General features: G+C 46.5%; 1 protein-coding gene across 1 annotated transcript in view; it reads right to left on the reverse strand.

Annotated features, from left to right (window-relative positions):
• The window catches only part of TCL1B (T cell leukemia/lymphoma 1B), a 28,221-nt gene extending 23,188 nt beyond the window's left edge, over positions 1-5,033 (reverse strand). The window contains exon 1 of the mRNA XM_023205569.1: positions 4,783-5,033. Within this exon, the coding sequence (XP_023061337.1) occupies positions 4,783-4,849 (67 nt within the window). The 5' untranslated portion in view covers positions 4,850-5,033. The remainder of the gene's footprint in view (positions 1-4,782) is intronic.
• Between the last annotated feature and the right edge of the window lie 17,721 nt (positions 5,034-22,754).

A 22,754-nucleotide genomic window follows, 5' to 3' on the forward strand; every position in this document is an offset into this window, starting at 1 on the left:
AGCACAGATTTGGATGCTGCTAATAAGAGCCCAAAGAAATTGCATCTAAGCAGAGGCCTTAGGAGGAGGTGGACAAAGGCAGAAGAGATGGAATTCCAGGCAGAGGGAACAGCATATGCAAAGGCAGAAAGGCAAGAGGTGCTCAGCAGGCCCAGGGAGTTGCTAAGAGCTCAGTGTAGCTGCAAAGTAGATTGTAAAGTGTGGAAGGCAGCTTCTAAAATAGCTCTCAAGTTCTTCACCTCCTGCAGTTTATCCTTTGCACGGTCCTTGAATGTAGGTATGACTTGTGCATTGCTTCTAACCTGTAGAAAACAGGACAAAGGTGGCTGGGCGCGGTGGCTCACACCTGTAATCCCAGCACTTTGGGAGGCCGAGGTGGGTGGATCATGAGGTCAGGAGATCGAGTCCATCCTGGCTAACACGTGAAACCCTGTCTCTACTAAAAATACAAAAAGTGCTGGGTATGGTGTTTGTTTGTTTGTTTGTTTGTTTGTTTATTTATTTATCAACTGAAAGAGCTTAGTAGCCCAGCCCTGTGGTTATCCACTAACTCCAGAGTTATCAACTAGTGCTTAGCTAGTTATGGGCTTATAAACACCAGAATTCTAGCTCAGCTCCAGCAAAGATTAGTCAACAGCTGGCAAAGAGAAACACAGACAGGTGGACAAGAGCCAGAGAACACCAGAGACAAGAGCGAGGCTGATTAGGAAGCCAGAGCTGCGAAGCCAGACAGCCAGCAGCCTCTTTCCAACCCTGTTCCTCCACTACATCGTCACTCAGGTTTCTCTTTTCTTCGCTGCTTTCCTGGCTCACTTGAATCAATTTACAGGTGGCTCCATACACCTGTCTGCCTCTGCACTTCCCACCCCAGTGGGGTCTTCATCCCCATCCAAAGGAGGCTGGGGAGTGAGGATTGCTTATCCAACTCTGGCTGAGGGCAGCTTCTGGAACAAAGAGGCTGCTTAGAACACGCCCATGGACAGAAGTGGAATTGAATCCATTGGAATTCCCCGCTTGCTGATGCTGGAGTGAAGCAGAGACATTCCATTCCATGAGGCCCATTTTGTAGATGGGGAACTGAGGCTAGAAAACATGTCCCTTGTGCCCTGTTTTTAATGATGACAAAGAGACAGCAGTGTGTAGTACAAAAGGCCTTGAACCACAGATGCAGAGATCTGGGCTTTACTTGTACCTCTGTCAGGGACGTCCTGGTTGACTGCAGACAAGCCACTTATTCTCTGAATTTAGGAGAAAATCGGAAATCACTGATTCATCACTCACTCAGCAAACATTTCTGGAGCCTCTTTGACGTGTCAGGCCGGGGAATAACTATTGAAATATGTGGGCTCCAAACTGTAGCCAGATCACATCATGGAAGTCGGGTTTGGCCCTGTGGCCACGTGTCCGCATGGCTTTCGGTCACGTTTTCTCACTTGCTGTGTCTTCTTCACATATGTGTAAATGAGAGAAAAGCAGGCCTGTTTTTCAGGCTGCTATGCAGATTGAATAGTAACGTAGGATGGTGCAAAGAGCAGCCCTGGCCTGCAGAGGCTCTCAAGCTGTAGACAGCGTTGGTCAATGGACTGCTGCAAAGAACCAGCAACAGGCAGGACACTCAGTAGACCAGGGTCCACTCTGGAAACACTTCGTCCAAGCCACACACCTCTGGAAACTTAGCAGGAAGGCTTAATTTGAAACATTTGTGGTCATACTTCAGGAAAATTTCCATGATCTGTAAAAAGGTGAACTTTCACACTCACATTTAGTAGCTTCATTCTAACATCTCAGGTACCCCATAAACACATCACTCTGCACCCACAAAAATTAACAATACAAACATTTTATGTTGTTTTATGATATAAAAATAGCTTGAATCTAATCAAAACTATAGACAAAATCATGAGTTTGATATTCTGGTAACTTTTTGGAAATACAGAAATGCATATTAATCATTGCAATTCTCTATCTTTGCAGCAGTTATAGCCTATCGGGAAAAATTCCAAGAAATAGAAAAGCATTATAGATGGGATGGAATCATTAACAAGAGGTAGAGTATGAAAATTTCCAAATGAGGGGCATGAGTAGTAGGGGTGACCTCGGCTTCCAAAGGGGTGTCCGGCCACAGAGTGAGGCAGGAGATGCCAGGTGAGCCCAGACAAGAGCAAGGCTTGTGACCAGAGCTGGAGTCTGGGAAGGGCCTCCACTGGCCACCCTGAGCACGACGAAGCTGTGGTACAGTACCCAGCAGGGGCCTCACCACGTGCAGACCTGGGCCCTCACCCCCTCCTAAGCTCAGAGTCCCCAGGGAGGCGGGCAGGAAGTGGTGTTTGCAGAGAGCGTTCCAGCAGAGTGCCCAGCAGATGCCCTTTGTGCAGATGGTACATTTCCCAGGAGATCTCTCTCTGTGCCCTGCCCTCCAGCCCCACCCCTGATTCCAGGGAGGGCCACACCAGGGCAGGATCCAGCAGGACAGCAAGAAGCCAGCTCCCTGCGTGCCTGACTACACGGTGCCTGTGGCTCTCAGACAGTGCAGTAGTGGAGCAGTGGAGCTGCAGCCAGCCAGAACCCAGTTCAAATTTCAACTCTGCCTCTTACTAGCTGGCTGACCTGGGCATTTCCTTCCTTTTCTGGCCCCTGTCTCCTTCTCTGTAAAACTGAACATGAATACCCGTCTCATTGGACACTGCATCCACCCGATGTTTACTGGGCATCAGTTATGAGTTAGGCGCTGTTCCTGCTGTGAGATCCCAACGACACCCGGGGAGATCGATCATCATACTCAATAGAGCTTTCATTTAGCAGGTGCGTGCTTCCTCTATACCAGACCCTGGATGAAATGGTTTACAGCTAGTATTTCGTTTAATCTTCACCAAAACCCAAGCAGAGGTCGAATCATCCCATTTAACAGTTCAGAAAAAGAAGGCTCAGGAGGTGAAACAAGCTGCCCAAAGAGTTTCAGCTTAGCACAGCACAGCTGGGATGGAACCAAGGCCTGTGGGACACCAGCCTGCCTCGCAGTACCTCCCAAGGAGTCCACACCTGGGACATTCTGGGGAAATGCCTGGGATTAGCCAAGGTCCTTGATCCCCTTCCCACACTGCGTTGCACACAGGATGGGGCACACTAAGTGTCCATACCCAGTCAGGAGTGACTGGTGGAGGGTGGAACAGCATAACCAGGCACTCCACCTCACATCCAGGTCCTGCCCCTAAATCTCAGTGAGACCTCAGCCAAGTGGCTCCCCATCTGGGCCTGGGCAATGAAGAGATGACAGTTGATAAAGATCTTTGGAGAGTTCTCTGAGCACTGATCAAATATAGAGTCACCATTTGGATCAGAGGGAGCTCGTGTTTCTGGCCTTGGATGCTGGCCTGCCACTCTCTAGCTTTGTGACCTTGGGTAAGTGATTTAACCTCTCTGAGCCTCGATCCAACTCAATTTTCCTGTCTGTATTCTAGGGATAGTAGTAATGCCTTCCTCACAGAGCTCAGAGGTTAAAGGAGACAATAGAGGCAAAGTGCCAGAGCAGGGTGCCAGGCCCCAACAGGGTGCAATGATGTGCTGTGATCATAAGAAGAGTGGGTATGGTGGCAACCCCATATCCCTGCATCCTCCTGGCCCCAAGCATGGGAGGCAACACCCAGTAAACCTGTGGAATTGAGTTGAATCTACCAACCCCAGATAAGAACCCATGTGCAGTGACATGAACCCACTTGTAAAGACCTCATAGGAAAAAAATATGCTTTGTCCACAGTCCAGGATGGGAGGCCCAGTGGGGGCTTTATTGAGCAGGGCAGAATCTATTTTCTTTTTTCTCTTTTTTATTTTTATTTTTATTTTTTTTTGAGACGGAGTCTTGCTCTGTTGCCCAGGCTGGAGTGAAGTGGTGCGATCTCAGTTCACTGCAAGCTCTGCCTCCCAGGTTCACGCCATTCTCCTGCCTCAGCCTCCCGAGTAGCTGGGACTACAGGTGCCCACCACCATGCCTGGCTAATTTTTTGTATTTTTAATAGAGACGGGGTTTCACCATGTTAGCCAGGATGGTCTCGATCTCCTGACCTTGTGATCCCCCCGCCTCTGCCTCCCAAAGGGCTGGGATCACAGGCATGAGCCACCATGCCTGGCCCAGTGTATATTTTCTTTCCCTCCATGTTAGAGTCAAGCCCATGTAGGGAGCTGCAAATGCCATGCCTTTCCCTAGCCGGTAACTGCTGTTATGCCGAACCCCTATCTTCTCCAATGGGGATGGCAGCAGGTTCGAGAGGCTGAAGAAGGGACCCAGGACTGGTGAAGGAGACACGGAGTTTTACCGGGGCTTACATGCAGGGGAGAGCATCTAGCAGTGGTAGGCTGGGCAGGAGAGCCACACAACTTGCAAAAAGCATGCAGCGTATATAGCATCTTCACTTAGCACCCGCCCCCAACAGTCTCCACCTGGCAACATTTACCTAACCCAAAACAAGGGGCCTCGATCCCCTGTACTGTGTTGCACAGGACTGGACAGGCGCTCAGATGTTCCTCATAGATAAGGAATAGGAATGAATCTCCAGGTTGGCCACTCCCAGATTCATTAGCTCAGAACTCCAAACCACATTCACCTGCACCTGCCACAAGGGTCATTCTCAGGAGATGCTTAAGTTATTGCTATCAGGTGTGTTCACCATAAGCGGCTTTTGGGGAAATCACCTGCTGGGTCTGGAGGAGCAGGACCATCATAGGAGAAGGTCCCCCAGGGTCAGAAGAGCCTGGTGATGTCAAGCACATCAGCTCTCCGGGCCTTACCTTCCCCACGCATCCATCCAGGGACCTCTTCCTCTGTGTCACTCTGGGCTCCATCCTCTTGGTGCATTTGGAGTCAGATGAGACCTTGGTTCAAATCCTTGGCTGGAGGGATGCAAGATGCACATGGAAGGAGAACCAATTCATCCTGTCCAGGCTCTTCTAGAGCAGCTGGTCCCCTGCCGAGCCGTCTAGCTGACCCTAGACACCAGAGCAAGCCCAGCCAAGGTGGGCCAAGCCAGGCCCCGATTGGCAGAAACACTCAGCTGACTTGAGACATGCGGGCAACAGGAAGTGCTCGCTACATTTCGGTGTGGCTTGTCATGGAGCAATAGCTCGCCGGTGCAACCAAGAGGCAGCAGGGCGGTGCGTGCGGTAAGCAAACAGCTATCCAACTGCCAAGGAACATTTCATCTAGGAAGGCAGTATACAAAGGCAGGAAGCCTTGACAGCACCTGCAGTTTACCAGCAGCGTAGCTGTGAGGCCTGGTGCTGTGGGGGTCCTTCTACCACGAGAGAAGCCAGCCTGGGGACAGAGGACGGAGGAGACCCTGTTCCCCACTTGTCCCCTCGTGTGCTCCCACACGGCACAGATATTTGATGCTCAGAGCTGTGCCAGGCATCTTACAAAGGTGAAGGAAAGGAAAACTGTATAAATGGGGATGCCAGCTCAGTGCCCTGACCTGATGAACCAGTGCCGGAAGCTTCTGTTCAGGGATAAAAATATGCATTTATTCCGTATCTTGTCATCACAGAGTTGAGTTTCGCAGTCTGCTAAGAAGAGCAAAGAACTTACCAGTAACATTGAAAGGTAATCGTCCTAAGGACCTTGAAAGGCCACATTTGTTAGGGAGTTTATTGCAGAATAGCATGCTTAGTCAGTAAAAGTGGAAAATCACCTTTGTGATTGATTTCACCGGACAGCACTAGTGATAACCTATCATGACTTCCACTTTCGATTTCAGTTACCTCCACCTGTTGTGCATCTGGCAAAAACAGGAAAATGGCTAATGATATCTTTCCCCAGATGAGTATTTGTTTTGTATATAAGAATAATGTGACCAGACGTGGTGGCTCACGCCTGTTGTGGGAAGTCAAGGACCCCGAACGGAGGCCAAATTAATACTTTTATAATTTCTTACACCTGTCTTTACTGTAATCTCTGAACATAAATTGTGAAGATTTCATGGACACGTATCACTTCCCCAATGAATATCCTTGTGATTTCCTATGCCTGTCTTTACTTTAACCTCTTAATCCTGTCATCTTCTTTGTAAGCTGAGGAGGATGAATGTCACCTCAGGACCCTGTAATGACTGTGTCAACTGCACAAATCGTTTGTAGAGCATGTGTGTTTGAACAATATGAAATCTGGGCATCTTAAAAAAAAAAAAAAAGAACAGGATAACAGCGATGTTCCGGTAACAAGAGAGGTAACTCTGAACTGGATGCTGGTGAACCGGACGGAACAGAGCTATATTTCTCCTCTTTCAAAAGCAAATAGTCTTTCAAAAGCAAATAGGAGAAGTATCCCTGAATTCTTCTTCTCAGCACGGAACATCCCTGAGAGAGAGAATGCGCCCTGAAGGTAGGCTTATAGACGGCCCCTTTTAAGGCATTACGTCTTTTATGGTCAAAGCCCAAGGGATGAAATAAGTCCCAGTCTCCTGTAGCGCTCCCAGGCTTATTAGGTGGAGGAAAATTCCTGACTAATAAATTTTGGTCAGAGGTTGTCTGCTCTCAAACCCTGTTTCCTGATAAGATGTTATCAATGACAATGCATGCCGAAACTTCATTAGCAATTTTAATTTCATCTCATCTGGTGGTCCTGTGATCTCACCCTGCCTCCATTTGCTTTGTGATATTTTATTACCTTGTGAAGTATGTGATCTCTGACCCATACCCTATTCGTGCACTCCCTCCCCTTTTGAAAATCGCTAATAAAACTTGCTGGTTTTACAGCTCGGGGAACATCACGGATCCTGCCGACATGTGCTGTCTCCTGCGGACACCCAGCTTTGAATTTCTTTCTCTTGTGCTCTTTCCCTTTATTTCTCAACCCAGCCGAGACACTTAGGAAATAGTAAAGAACCCACGTTAAACTTTGGGAGCGGGTTCTCCTGATAACGCCTGTAATCCCAGCACTTTGGGAGGCCGAGGAGGACAGATCATGAGGTCAGGAGATGGAGACCCTGCTGGCTAACACAGTGAAACCCCGTCTCTACTAAAAGTACAAAAAAATTAGCTGGGCATGGTGGCAGGTGCCTGTAGTCCCAGCTACTTGGGAGGCTGAGGCAGGAGAATGGCGTGAACCGGGGAGGTGGAGCTTGCAGTGAGCCTACCTAGATCGTGCCATTGCACTCCAGCCTGGGCGATAGAGCGAGACTTTGTCTCAAAAAAAAAAAAAAAAAAAAAAGTATAACGTAACTTTAAACGAGTATAGAATAACAAATCATCTCAACCACAGTAAAGCTCCTGAGAAGAAGTGAGCCAACAGCAATCAGGTCCAGCTGCTGAGGCCACAGGGACTTTTTGTGGGAGGCCTCAGAGACCATCTGAGAGGAAAGGTGTCCGAATGAAGAGTGGGAGAATATCTCAGCCCAGAAGCTACTCCATTTCTTAACCTAAAAACACAGAAGTCCGTGCTTTTGTGTGGATTTGTGCCGGGTCAATTTAGCTAAGCTAGAAATACGTTTTCCAGAATTTCCTTTCCTGTATAGCTGCGGGTTACCAGGGGCCCAAGAGAAATTCACTGTGAGATTTGCAAGCTGAAACAGCAGTCACATTCTTCTTGCACTCAGAGGGAAATCTAGCCGAGCATTCAGCACGGGTGCTCCACAAGTAAACATCAGGGGACGGAGCAGAGAGGTGCCAAGGGCACACCCACTAGCCTCAAGGTTCAGGGTTAGACCCCTGGGTTGGTGTGGTCTGCTGCATCATGTCCCCACAGATCTAGCCAGGTCTTCGTCTCTGGAACCTATGAGTGTTACTTCATGTGGCAAAATAAACTTTGCAGACACTGCTTAAGATTAAGTTATAGATCTTGAGGCCAGGCACGGTGGCTCATGCCTGTAATCCCAGCACTTTGGGAGGCCGAGGCAGATCACCTGAGGTCAGCAGTTCGAGACCAGCCTGGCCTACATGGCAAAACCCTGTCTCTACTAAAAATACAAAAAAGTTAGCTGGAGGTGGTGGTGCACACCTGTAATCTCAGCTACTTGGGAGGCTGAGGCAGGAGAATCGCTTGAACCCAGGAGGTGGAGGTTGCAGTGAACCAAAATGGTGCTACTGCACTCCAAGCTGGGTGACAGAGTGAGACCACATCTAAAAAAAATATTAAGTTCTAGATCTATAGATGATCCTGGATCGCTGCCATAGGCCCTAAAAGTCATCACACAAGTGTCCTTATAAGAGGGACAGAGGGACATCTGACTGCAGAAAAGGAAAGGCAAGGTGAAGATGAAAGCAGAGGGAGATCTGAGGATGCTACGCTGCTGGCCTTGAAGAGGAGGAAGGGGGACCATGCGCCAAGGAATGCAGCTCTCCAAGCTGGAAAAGGCCAGGAAGCAGATTGTCTCCTAGAGCCTCAGGAGAGAGCACAGCCCTACCTTGGTTTCAGCCCAGTAAAACTCATTCTGCACCTCTGACCTCCAGAACTATCAGACAATGTTTGCAGGCACTCCGTTTGTGGGATTTGTTACAGCAGCCCTAGGAAGCTAACATCCCTGTTAAGGTTCAGGGTCGTTCCCAGACAGGGGACTGAGAGCAGGATCCATCCAGCGCTGCTCCGATCTTGCTGTTACCTTCAGGAGATCCCAGGGAAGAGTTTGGAAAAGGGGAGGCTTTGGGTGTGGAATAGTTAAGTGACGTGTCATACAACCACACCAGAGGACGATGTGTGTGTGTGAAAAATGACATCCCATAGAGGTTGCATGATGCAGGGAAATGCTTAGGATGTAATGCCAAACAAAAAGAACAAGGAATGTTTTTAAGTGTACCTAGTAGAACTCGACTGTGCTAAAAAGGGGGGCAAGTCCAGGCTGAGAGCAAACAAAACAAAATATTGCAAAATGTACCCAAAGGCTCTCTCTGGCTGGGGGGACTCAGGTGATGGCTGTTTACTTTGTACTTTTCTGTGTAGGGTCTCATTTAGGAGGATTCAGGCCTGCAGAACAGCAGCTGCTAAATGAGCAACTTATAGCCAGAAGATTTTCAAATGTCAGCAGATCAGGAGCTCTGAGATAACATCGGAGGCCTCCCAGCTGCTCGTGGGACCCTCAGGGTTGGACCATGGGAGGGGAGGAGGGGGAAGGAGAGAGTGCTGGAAGAACTAAGGAGGCAAGTTACAGACAATAATCTGCCAGCAAACAGGTTTTCTAACCCGCCTCGCCTGTGGCTGCGCTTGCCTGTGGCTGCGGCACTGCTCTCTTTTTGCCAAGGGAAGTGGGAATACAGTGTTTGCCTTTCCCATTCTCTAGGTCTCTGAATTGTTGGGAAACACATATCCAGGCCAACAGCAGGCTCATTTTAGCAAGCACCATTTCACACTGCTGCCAGCTGGGGCTGGATGGGGCTGGCGGGCATGGCAGCCTTCTCCCTGTCTCCAGAGCCGGGCTGAGACTACGCCACTGCCCCCAGGCTGGAAGGTGACTTTTATCTCCAAAAGAGCTGATCCTAGTTCTCTAGTTCTCCACGTGGTTTAGACATGAAGAAGCCCAGGACTGGAGGAAGAGAGAGCAGTGCCGGCAGATCGCTGGGTGAAGCTGTGTCTCTCTGGTGCCGCCGTGAGTCATAAATTGGCAGGGTCCCGTGTCCAGAGGAGCCCTGGGCTGCCCAGCGGAGATAGCTGTCAGGACGGACCCTTCTAAACCAGAAGCCTGGGTCTTGGCTGCTGGGTGAGGAGCGGATCTGCCAGCTCCAGGCAGCAGGATCAGAGTGAGGAAGGGGCTTCTCCAAGCTTTGTGCTAATGGGAATTAGGCTGAGAAGGGACTTCCAACCTGGTAGAGCTTGGCTGCAGGCCTGGAGCAGCAAAACTGTCTTTTGGCACTAAAAATTAATAACGTGGAAAGCTGAGAAAGAACAAGGCTGTGAGCCTGCCCACCAGGCAGCCTGGGCAGAAGTCAAAGAATTCTATTTTTATCAAGAAGTGCCACGTTTGATTACACTACTCAAAAAGAGATGCTCATTTTTAACATGGCAAGGAAGTCTCGGTCAGGGGTGGCTCTGAAAGGAAAGGTTTGAGTTGCAGAGTGTGTGTGCGCATATGTATATGTGCATATGTGTGTGTACATCTGTGTGCATGTGTGTGCATATATATAATATTTAAATATATATAAATATATTTAAATATAAAAATATATAAATACATTCATATACATAAATGTATCTAAATATATGTATATAAATGTATACACGTGTGTGTGTGTGTATATATATGCATGCATGTGTACATGTGTGAGCAACTACAGGGGCTGTTCAGAGAAGCCAGAAAACGTGACTACAGAGATTTTTAACACCTGCAGCCTGGCTGGATTGGAGGTATGTGCCTGCTGGTCACTTCCCCAGGCCAGATAAACAACCCAAGCGTCATACCCAGGACCCTGCGTATTCACTGCAAACTCCAGAGGTCCCCAGTTGAGCTCACTGTCCTCCTGCCCAAGTCTGCCCCTCCTGTTCTGGGTCCCACTTAGCCCTGCACAAACTGAGGCACATCCGAGATGCTGGTTTCCCCTTGCCCTGCATTCAAAGTGGGGCCAAATCCTCTCCACCCGTTCCTCACCTCCCTCTTTTGACCCACCATCAAAATAAACAGGACACACTACCATCTACCATACTCTCCTCATTTGCTGCCTTTCCTCACCACGCACGAGCTACCTGAACCCCACACCTGAGCCCCATCCCTAAGCATCCTCCTTCCTTCCTCCTGGTCTTGTACTTCCAAATCTCAGCAGCCACCATGGCTTCCCAGCTCCGCCCACTGATGCCCCAAAACAGGGCGCACTCTGGACAAATGTGATAGAATAACTTCCCGCCTCTATCTCCTCCCTACCTCCTAAACTCTATGAAAATGACAGTAAGGGAACGAACAAAATAAAAGCTGTTAACCCACAGGGATGGAGAGAACATGACCTCAGGCAATGGCAGACAGGATCAAAGCACCCAACACTTGGGAGCAGCCTCAGAAGAGTTGAGGACAGTGTACGGTAAAGGTGAAGGGGGTGTGGGAAAGTGGAGGGGCAGGGTGGGCATCGAGAACAGAGACTCTCCAATAAATCCTGGGTTTGCAAACATCAGGCACCAAGAAGAACTGGCACTGAAAGCATGAGGTTGACTGAAAGTCAGTATACTAGCTGGGCACAGTGGCTCACACCTGCAATCCCAACATTTTGGGAGGCTGAGGCAGGAGGATCACTTGAACTCAGGAGTTCAAGACCAATCTGGTCAACATAGGAGACCCCCATCTCTACAAGAAATAAATTAGCTGGGCATGGTTGTGTGCGCCTGTAGTCCCAGCCACTTAAGAGGCTGAGGCAGGGAGACTGCTTGAGCCTAGGAATTTGAGGCTGCAGTGAGCTGTTATCATGCCTCTACACTCAAACTTGGGCAACAGAGTGAGACCCTGCCTCTACAAATGAAAGTCAGTATACAGTTACCAGCTAGCACCCCAATCCATTTCCCTCACCTGCTCAAGCAGACCACACCCCTCCTCCCACCTCCCTCAGGAGACCCCAAATGATTGTGTGGTGAAACCACACCTGTCCAGTCTCGAGGACACAAAGCTCAGGGGAGGAAAGGGTGGGATCCCAGCCGAAAGTCGGGCTGTGTTTAAGGGAAACACTACATTGTGAACTGCGGGGGCCTCTGCTCCCTTCCCTCCTGGCAAGTCCACAGCCCTCGCAATCCCTTAGGATGGAAATGGAAAGGTTCATTTCTGGAGAAACTGAAGGTGCCAGAAGGAGATACTCTGCCCGCTGATATCTGGGGATCCCCAGCAAGAAGTTGGGCTCATCATTTTCGCTAGGCAGGGTTCTCCAGAGAAACAGAACCAGTAAGATAGATAGATGACAGATGGATGGCTGGATTGGTCAATAGACTGACAGGTAGAGAGACAGAACACATAGACTGATGGATATAGATTTGTTATAAAGAATTGGCTCATGTAATTATGGAGGCCGAGAAGTCCCATGATCTGCCACCTTAAAACTGGAGACCCAGGAGAGCCGATGGTGTAAGTCCTACTTCACAGAGAAGAGAAGACCAACGTTCCAGCTCAAGTGTTCAGGCCAAGAGAGCAAATTCTCCTGCCTTTCTGTTCTATTCAGGCCTTCAAGGGTACGGTGCCCGCCCACATTGAGGAGGGCAGCTTGCTTTATTTAGTCCATCCATTAAAACGCTAATCTCATCAGGAAACACCCTCTTAGGCACACCCAGAAATAATGTTTAACCAATTAACTGGACACCCTGAGAACCTGTCAAATTGACACATAAAATTAATTATCACACCATCCAATTACTCTCCAAAAAAAGCACTCTAGGTGACAATCCCACCCATATACAGTTTGAAAAGTTCCTAAGAACCTGCTCTGATCTTAAAAAGAAACAATGGTTCAGGAGAGATTGAGGAAGAAAGTCAGAAAGAAACTAATTGGGGAAAGTAAAAAAAAAAAAAAAAAAGTATCTGCAGAAAATTAAAACAAGGGAGAAAATACAACCTTCAAAAATGAGATATAATATGCTCAGAAAGAAAACAGGAGAGCCCACACATCAAACAACAATGGAATGTTTTTAAAAAGGGAACCAAAAAAAGCTCTTAGATTTTTTTTAAGGCATGAGCAGAATGAAAAATTCCTCGACCAAGAGTTGAGGAGAGTAGAATGAAAAGACAAAAAGATGGAAAACAGGAAGAAAGAGATCAGATAATTAGAGGATCAAGGCAGTCTGGCATCTGACTCCAGTGTGTTCCAACATAAATAAATAAAAGGTGCAGGTGCAACAGCACAACTCCAGGGGATGCCATTCATAGAATATGGGGTGAACAGTGCCCTGGAGTCGGACGCTGCAGAGGCCCTGATCAGAGGGAGAGAAATCAGGCAATCAATGCTACAGATATTTTTGCAAAGCCAAAGGACACACGTTTCCAAGTTGAAAGGGCCAGTGAATACCCAGCACAGTGGGTAAAAGAGACTCACACTAGAGCACATCATTGTCAATGACAATCAGAGACTGAATGCAGTGGCTCATGCCTATCTCAGCACTTCAAGAGGCTGAGGCTTGAGAACCCTCAGTAAGAAGTTGGGCTCACTTTTTGTATTAGTCAGCGTTCTCCAGAAAAACAGAAACAATAAAATGGATGGATGGATGGATGGATGGATGGATGGATGGATGGATAGATAGGTAGAGAGACAGACATAAGACATATACAGATGGATATAGATTTATTATAAAGGATTGACTCATGCAGTTGTGGAAGCCAGGAAGTTCTATAATCTAGAAAGATTGCTTGAGGCCAGGAATTTGAGACCAGCCTGGGCAATATAGCGAAATCACATCTCTACAAAAAATTAAAAAATTAGCTAGCCATAGTTGCACATGCCTGATGCCCCAGATACTCAGGAGGCCGAGATAGGAGGATCACTTAGGCCCAGGAATTCGAAGCTGCAGTGAGCTAGGATTGCACCACTGCCCTCCAGCCAGGGCAAAAGAGTGAGACCCTGCCTTTTAGAAAAAAAAATAAAAATATTAAAGAATGTCAGAGAAAAAAAATAGTTCAATAATAGTGATAGCTAACGTTAATTCAGTTCATTAAATTCCAGGAACTATTTTAAGTATTTTATGTATAACTTCTAGTGAGAAAAAACTGGTCTCGTTAATAAACATATTGGAATTTAAAATACCATCAAATCTCAATGGCCATGCTGAGTGCTAGAAGATGAGGGGACAATGCCTTCAAAGTTCTGAGGGGAAATATTTCCCATCCTAGAGTTAGTGAACCAAAAAGTAACTGAGACAGGTTTCAATCCATTTAGAAGTATATTTTGCCAAGGTTAAGGACATGCATGAAAGAAAAGGACACAGAATCATAGAAACAGTCTATGATCTGTCCCTTTCTCCAAAGATGATAGTGAGGGCTTCAATATTTAAATGGGGGGAACAGACATGGAAAAATTCATCTCTGGAGGGGACAGAGGAAGAGTATGGTAATCCACATGTTGCAAGGGGAAAAGAGCAGCCAGGGAATAGTCAATTACCTATCTGTCTCCTGCTCAGTAAATGGGCACTTTACATAAGATAAGGTAAACATAGAGTAGCTACCTGTGGAGATATTTAACCTTTTATCTGTAGCCATCTACTTAGGAGCAAAAGGAAAGGCAGTTTCTTGCATGACTCAGCTTTCAGCTTCTTTCTTTTTTCCTTTTGGCATACTGAATTGGGGTCCTAAGTTTTTATTTTCCTTTCACAAGTTCAACATCCAGTCACGTTATTAATCAAAGGTGAGGGTCAAACAAAAACATTGTCAGATAAGGAGGGGCTCAGAAAATGGGCCTCCTGTGCACCCTTTCTTAGGAAGCGACTGGAAAACAGGCTTTAGCAAAAGAAGATAATAAGAAAGAGAAAAATGCATGTTAAAAGATAATTTTCAAAAACAAGTTAAATGATAACTCAATATAGATATAAAAATGAATATGTGCTGTATTAGTCCATTTGCACACTGCTATAAAGAACTACCTGAAACTGGGTAATTTATAAAGGAAAGAGGTTTAATTAACTCACAGTTCCACATGGCTTGGAGGAGACCTCAGGAAACTTACAATCAGGGCAGAAAGCAAAGGAAAAGTGAGCACCTTTTTCACAAGCTGCCAGAGAGAGAGAGAGAGAGAATGAGAGAGAAGGGGGAACTGCCAAACACTTTAAAACCATCAGATCTCGTGAGAACTCATTCATTATATGGGAACACCATGGGGAAACCCGTCCCCATGATCTAATCATGCCCTACCAGGTCCCTCCCTTGACACACAGGGGGATTACGATTCAAGATAAGATTTGGTGGGGACACTGAGCTAAACAATATCATGTGCTAAAGATTATATTTAACTCCCCAGTGAAGAAACTGAAGAGGTGTGACAGCTAATTCAAATGAGAATCTGAAGGTCAGGCACATTTACTGATCAGAAATACTGAAACGGGCTGGGCACAGTGACAAATGCCTATAATCCCAGCAAGTTGGGAGGCCAAGATGGGAGGATCACTTGAGCCCAGGAGTCTGAGACCAACCTGGGAAACATAGAGAGAGCCCATCTCTATAATTTTTTTTTAATTAGGCAGATATGGTGACACGTGCCTGTAGTCCTAGCTACTTGGGAGGCTGAAGTGGGAGGATCTCTTGAGCCCAGGAGGCTGAGACTACAGTGAGCCATGGTTGCACCACTGCACTCTGGCTTGGCACAGAGGGAGACACCCTAAAAAAAGAAAAGAAAGAACAGAAGAGAAATATTGAAATGAATGTGCAAAATGGAAGCAAACTGGGGGATTTGGGGGGAAGTGAGGAAGGGTTGTCTCTCTTCAGAACACAGGCATTTGCATGTCCATAGACAAGAATTATTTTTCATTGCTATCAGTTATCTGTAGCTTTGAGAACTGTAAAACAGGTCCCATAGAATTGGAATCAGATAACCTGGAGGAGTATGCCTTAGACAGAGAAAGATTCTGTTCCTTGTCTCCCACTGAAGCAGAGTGTTTTCTACAAATGCAATCCAGGTAAAGAAGAACACCTGTTAGGAAGCCTGGGAAGAACATTCCGGGGTGGGGTTGGGACAGGCTGAGAGATTCCAATCAACTTGTGCATACACAGCTGAACAAACTCAACAAAACATGTTTTTGTTTTTTTCAGACAGAGTCTCGCTTTGTCACCCAGGCTGCAGTGCAGTGGTGTGATCTTGGCTCACTGCAACCTCCACCTCCTGGGTTCAAGCAATTCTTCTTCTTCAGCCTCCCAAGTAGCTGGGACTACAGGTATCTGCCACCACACCTGGCTAAGTTTTTTATATTTTTTAGTAGAGACACAGTTTGGCCATGTTGGCCAGCCTAGTCTTGAACTTCTGACCTCAACACCACGCCCAGCCTAAACAAAATATGTTTTAAAAGTCTTCTCCCAGGCTGGGCATGGTGGCTTACACCTGTAATCCCAGCAGTTTGAGAAGCTGAGGCAGGGTTATCGCTTGAACCCAGGAGTTCAATACCAGCCACGGCAACATACTGAGACCCCATCTCTATAAAAATAAAATAAAAATCTTCTCCCTGTAATCCCACCACTTTGGGAGGCTGAGGTGGTAGGATCACTTGAGGCCAAAAGTTTGAGACCAGCCTGGGCAACACAGTAAGACCTCCATCTATACAAAAAGTTTTAAAATTAACCAGGCATGGTGGTGCATGCCTGTAGTCTCCGGTACTTGGGAGATTGAGGAGGGAGGATCGCTTGAGCCCAGGGAGGTAGAGGTTGCAGTAATCCGTGATTGCACCACTGCACTCCAGTCTGGATGACAGAGTGAGATTATTAACAAATGAAAAGAGTCAAGCTCTGTAAAATATTTGAAGAGATTTATTCTGAGCCAAATATGAGTGACCATGGCCTGTAACACAGCCCTCAGGAGATCCTGAGAACATATGCCCAAGGTGATTGGGGTATGGCTTTGTTTTATACATTTTAGGGAGACATGAGATGTCAATCAAATACATTTAATAAATACATTGGTTCTATCCAGAAAGGTGGGACAACTTGAATTGTTAGGCAGAGGTTGGGGGCTCCCAGGTTATACGTAGATTTTAAATTGACTAGTTGACAATTGGTTGAGTTTATCTAAAGATCTGGGATCAATAGAAAGAAAATGTCTGTGTTGCAATAGGAGGTTGTGGAGACCAAAGTTTTACCATGCAGATGAAGCCTCCAGGTAGCAGGCTTCGGAGAGAATAGATTGTAAATGCTTCTCATCAGAGAGGTATAATGAGTCCTGTCTGACCTCTACTTCCCATCATGGCCTGAACCAGTCTTTCAGGTTAAGAGTGCCCTGGCCCAGGAGAAAATCCATTCAGATGGTTGCAGGGTGGGGGTGCCTCAGAATTTTATTTTTGGTGTACATCCTGTCTCAAAAGAAAAAAAGGAATAAAAGAGTTTTTGGTTTACACCCTGTCTCAAGAAAAAAAAACAAATGAAAGAAAAGAAGAACCTCAAGGACATCTAAAAGCTGGTAAGACAGAAATTACCAGGCCAAAAATCGAAGGGAAGTGGAATTCAGAAAGTGCAAAAAACAGAATGGAAGCTGCTTTTTCCCTGACAGCTTTTTCAGAACCTGAAAATCAGAACATGTTTGAGCCTTATGGAGATGGGCAGAGAAAGAAGTCAAGCGAGGCCTTGCCCAGCTCTAAAGGAAAACCCAAACTTGTCGATATTTAATGAGACTATAAATCACTTACCTCTTTTTACTCTCTGGTGCTCCAGCAGCACAGCCCCACACTAACCTTCATCTGGAGTGTCTCAAGACCTTCTGGAATCTTCTCCCACACATACCTCCTTAGGCAGATCCATTCTGTGAAAATAAGCAATTCAAAATCTACGCTGTTGGAACTTTAAAATATTCTGAGCCTTAAGGGAATTTGATCATGGGACCTGAGTCATGTAAACAGGCAGCTGCAACCTTTGTTTCTCTGATTATAGATTCCTTTTTCCTTACTTACATTGTTGTGTAAAATGTTGTATACGACTGAAGGGCTCCAGGGAAGACCCCTTTCCTCTTCACTGTTGATTTAATCTTCAGTACAGATTAACTCCCTCTTTCCTCTCTCACAGAGACTTCATGACCATCACATTGTCTGGGATAGAATGTTAAACACATTCTTAAATTGGAAAGGAAATGAAAACAAGCTGTAGAGAAAAGAAAACAAGGTGGGGGCAGGGGAACAACCTATAATTAATTATACCTTGTAACTCATAAACCAGCCTCCCATAGAAAATGTTAAACAACAGAGTTAAACAAGAAATGTTATACAAGAAAATGTTCTACAAGGTTACTAAATTTCTTTGTGTTCTGCCTATGTAAGCAAGACTTTAACTTTTAACTTCAGAGCCCTGGCCCCATTTCCCTGGAGTCTATTTCTCAGATGGTCATTCCCAGCTTTTGGCTTGAATAAACTCTTTAAAAGTGGATTCTGGGCTGGGTGCAGTGGCTCAAGCCTGTAATCCCAGCACTTTCAGAAGGTGAGGCAGGAGAAATCACTTGAACCCAGGAGTTCAAAACCAGCCTGGTCAATAAAGTGAGACCGATTAAAGAGAAGTAAACTTAAAAACAAATAAAAACAACTTTAAAAACCCTGGATTCTGATCCTTTCAATTACTTTATGCTGACAATTCTACTATGCGTGCTGCCCAATCAGCCTTGTAAAGCACAGGGCTGACCACTTCAGCTCCCTGCTAAGTGTTGAATCTGGAATAAAATCCAGATTCCAGAGCTACAGAGCCCTCAGGTCTGGGACCCTTGCTTTGTACTTGTTTTTCCACTTTGCTTAGTTGAAACACATTCCCTACAGCAAGCTAAGAAAGGAAACGGTCCATTCCCAAACCCTTCACTCCCTAGACCACTGCTCTGTGTGCAGACAATGAAAACAGCCATGAGTTCACAAAAAGGGGAAGGACTCAAGGGCAGGATTCAAGGAGTGCCTGTTAAGCCCCAGGGAGGAAGTGGCTGTTGACCTGGGAAGAGTCTGTTGGGCAAAGTCAAGGGCTAAGGTGGTGGTTGACATGAAGGCAAATTGTCTATGCCCTGGTGAGAAGTTGGAATCCTTGCTGTGAACATTGGGTAGTACAGTGTACAGGACCATGTGCTTGGCTATTGGATCCCACCTGTTGACATGTACCAGGCCTGATTTTCCTTGGCCTTCCCTCCTGAGTTAGCTGAACACCACCCTTCTCAACACAACCCCGAAGTACACCTTGCTCAGTTTTTAACAGAGCTGCCGGATTTCAAGGCATGATTCTCAGCACCATGACTATACTGAAGACAAAAACTCACATGGCAGCCATGCTTTTGCTCCCAGAACAGCAGCCAATGCTGGCAGTGTCCTTGTCCTAATGTGTCTGTTCCCACCTTGGTACACCACTAGGAAGAGGGGGTCAAATGGGAGCAGAAAAGCTGACTCCCATCTTCACACATAGGACTGATGCTCCAGCCTTGTGCACCCATACCCAGCTTGTTCACCTCACCTTATCCTGGTACCCCTCTCCAGCTCTGACTCCTCCTTCTCAGCCACACCTCTACTTCAGGGCAAGGAGCTCTCCTGCCATCTGGGCAGATCTTTGTAACTATTCAGGCCAAGCCAATTCAGACAGCCTTTCTGTTAGGGACAAGCAAGTACCTAGCCACCACCATCTTTGCTCCCAGCATGGCTCACCTGCCTAGCTCAAACCTTCATGGAGCTGTGATCTGTACCCCAGGATACAAACAAAAGTGGGCCCCATCCCACGGTCCATATCAAACTCACGATCAGCTCCCAGAGGACCCTCCTGCTGCCACACTCATCCTCAGGCTGCAGACCTGCGTGACCCTTCACACATGGCTACTACTGCACTCCAGGATTCTCAATATGACCCCTCCATCCGCCCAGCTGCCAGAACCAGAAACCCTGACCATGCAGTAAGAATTCACTCAACAAACTCTGAGCCCCAACTCTGGTCAGGCACTGGGGTCAAATCAGACATGGCTCTGCCCTGCTGCAGCTTGCAGTGTGACTGGGAGCAATGACGGTCCCTACTTAGCCTGTCACCTTGCATCCATCAGTCCCACATCAGCCCATTTACCTCAAGCTCACATTGTCCATTGCAGGGACCATGCAGCTCAGTGTCGGCCCTGCCTCTGGGCTTGCCCCTCGAGCTCCCGCTTCACTCTGCTTCCAGAGATACATTGCCCATTCTAATTTAATTTTACATCTTCCCAAAGAAAACTCCTCAGTAGATGCCAATTGTTTTTAGGGTAAAATTAACCACCTTGTTTTGGCACCCACAGGACCGCATGACCCTCATGCCAGGCCTCCAGCTCGGACCTATTGGTCCAGATGGGGCACCTGGCAGTTCCTCGAACGGATCGCACCCATCACACCTCACACTGCTGCCATGCTGGCCTTGTGCCATGAATGTCCCGCCTCCTCCTGCATGTTGCCTTCGTCAGATAGGTTTCAACTTGTCTCCCATATTTCAGAAAGTCTTCCCTACCCCTCCAAACCAGGCTCCATGCCCTCTGGTTCCCCATAGTGCCCAAGCCACGCTCTGCAGCAGCGCATATCATACTGAATGGTAAATATTTACATTCTGTCTTCTACACTAGACCATGAGGGCCTTGAGGACAAAGACAATAAAGCCATTCATTTTTGCATCATCAGAAACTAGCCCAGCACTCAATATATATGTACCTGGTGAATATTTACTATATGAATGAATGTAATGATTAAGTAACGTTTCTAGACTTCAGGTTTGGCCCACCGGCACTAATAATACCTCCTTCATCTTTCTCTTCTGACACTCAACTTATGACCCCCCTGACTTGGATTCCCATTAAGGACTGAAGGTTTGTGTTTCCCCCCAATTCCTAGGTTGACACCCCGACTTCCAATGTGACTGTTTGGAGATAGCGCCCTCAAAGGTAGACAGCAGCAGTTTATTGATCCTGGGCTGCTTTCCAGAGACCACTCTCCTAGGACCAACCATAGAACTTTTATGGGTCCTCCCAGGACCAGTCACAGCAATTTGGATTTATTTACCCCAAAAGGTAAACGGGTCAAAACAACACATTAATTAAATTAACTCCATGGCTAAAATTCTGTTTCTCTTTTTTTAATATTTTATTGAGAAATAATGGTAGATTTGCATACAGTTGGAAAAAATAATATGAGAGATTCCATATATTCTTCATTCACTTTCCTCCTATGGTATGATTGTAGTACAACATCATAACCAAGAAAGCCCTGGTTGATAATCCACTGTATTCAGATGACCCACCATATTAGATATGATCCACTATATCGGATTTCCTTTCACATGCACTCATTTGTGTGTGTGCGTGTGCACGTGCACATTTAGTTATGCAATTTATCAGATGCACAGATTCATGTAATCACCACCACAATCAATATATGAAACAGTTCCATCAGAGGTACCCCTCAAGCCACCCTTCTATTGCCAGAGCCATCTCCTCCCCACTCGCCTGGCAAGTACTAATCTAGTCACCATTTCTATACTTTTGTTCTTTCAAGATTGCCATCAAAATGCAATTATACAGTATAGAACATTTTGGAATTGACATTATCCACTCACCATAATTATCTGGAAATTCATCCAAATTGTTGTATCTGTTAATAGTTCACTCGTCGTTATCAATGAATAGTATTCCATGGTGTGCACACACAACATTTAAACCATTCACCTGCGGAAGGAAATTTGAATGGTTTCCAGTCTTGATGATGAATACAGTTGCTAGGAATATTTGGATACAGGTTTTGTGTGAACACAAGTTTTTATTTCTGGGTTGCATGGTAGTTGCTTGTCTACTCTTACAAGAAACTGCCAAGCTGTTTTCCAAAGTGGCTGTACCGTTTTATACTCCCACCAGCAATGTAGGAGAGATCTAGTTTTTCCACATTCTTGCCAGCATTTGGTGTCTTCATTATTTTGTATTCTAGCCATTCTGATAGGTGCGTAGGGGTATCTCGTGATTTTAATTTGCACTCATTTAATGACTAATGAGGTTGGACACATTTTCATGTGGTTGTTTACCATCTCTCTATCCTCTTTGGTGAAATATCTGTTCACATTTTTTGCTCATTTTCTAAGTAGATTGGTTTTTTACTGCTGAGCTTTCAGCATTCTTTGTATATTCTAGCAACTAGGAATATGGGCTCTATCTGGAAGGAATTCTGATGGACATAGTTACTTAACTATTACATCACTTTATATACAGAGTTTGGCAACCACATTTTCAAAATCAGGAATCCAGGGAAGAAGAAAACAATGAGTAAGAGAAGTCCTCAGTGTGGATTTGAGAATGGCTTACAATGTCTCAGTACCTCAGACTGCTGGCTTCTGAGGAGCCCCACTAAGACCCTGCTGTCCCCATGTGGGCCTGCTAGGGCATCACAGAGATAACCACCGACAGGAATGGGCAGCTGCCCCCAGATTCCCCCTCCCTGTCCCTCCTTTCCTTGGCCCTGGCTGACAGCACAGCAGCCTAAAGTGGCCTGAATATTGGGGTTTGAAAGGCTCCAGAAATGCTCCCAGGAAAGTGAGCCCCACACAAGCCCAGACAACAGGTTTACAAGGCTTTAGATGTCTTCTGTGCCTTACTGCACCACAACTCTCAGCTCTCAAGGCCATCACCCCACGCTGACTCTTCCTTAACTTTTGACCCTCAGTTCAGCTCCTCAGCAGTTACTAGATTGTGCTGTTCAGGAGGAAGAATTGTTTGAGTCACAGCCCTCCTCCTGTCCCCAGCTCTCCTACATCTGCTTTTAAGCCAGGAAGTCTGACATCCCCATTCTAAATGAGCCTCTTGCCCCTGGAAGGAGAGTTCAGCTGTGTGACCTTGGATAAATCACCTACCCGCTCTGTGACCTTGAATGCCATCATGGGGTGCTTGGGCTTGCTCTGAAGGACATCAGAATTGACAGAAAAATTATGAGCAAGTCATTTGCATTATACTGATTTGCATTTTTAAAAAGTTCCTTCTGATGGCTTTTAGAGGGCAAAAACCACATAGATGGAAAGAAGTCTTGCATTAGAGTCAGATAGACACATCACGGTGCTGCCCTACTCAGTGAGGTGACCCTGGGGAGTCCTTTAGTGTGGCCACCTTGGGGGTCTTGTTAAAATGCAGATCTGATTCTGCAGGGAGGAGGGAGGCCTGAGAGTCTGCATTTCTCCCAAGTGCCGGGGTGATAC

This window comes from Piliocolobus tephrosceles, chromosome 6 (assembly GCF_002776525.5).
Source record: "Piliocolobus tephrosceles isolate RC106 chromosome 6, ASM277652v3, whole genome shotgun sequence".
Taxonomy (NCBI): domain Eukaryota; kingdom Metazoa; phylum Chordata; class Mammalia; order Primates; family Cercopithecidae; genus Piliocolobus; species Piliocolobus tephrosceles.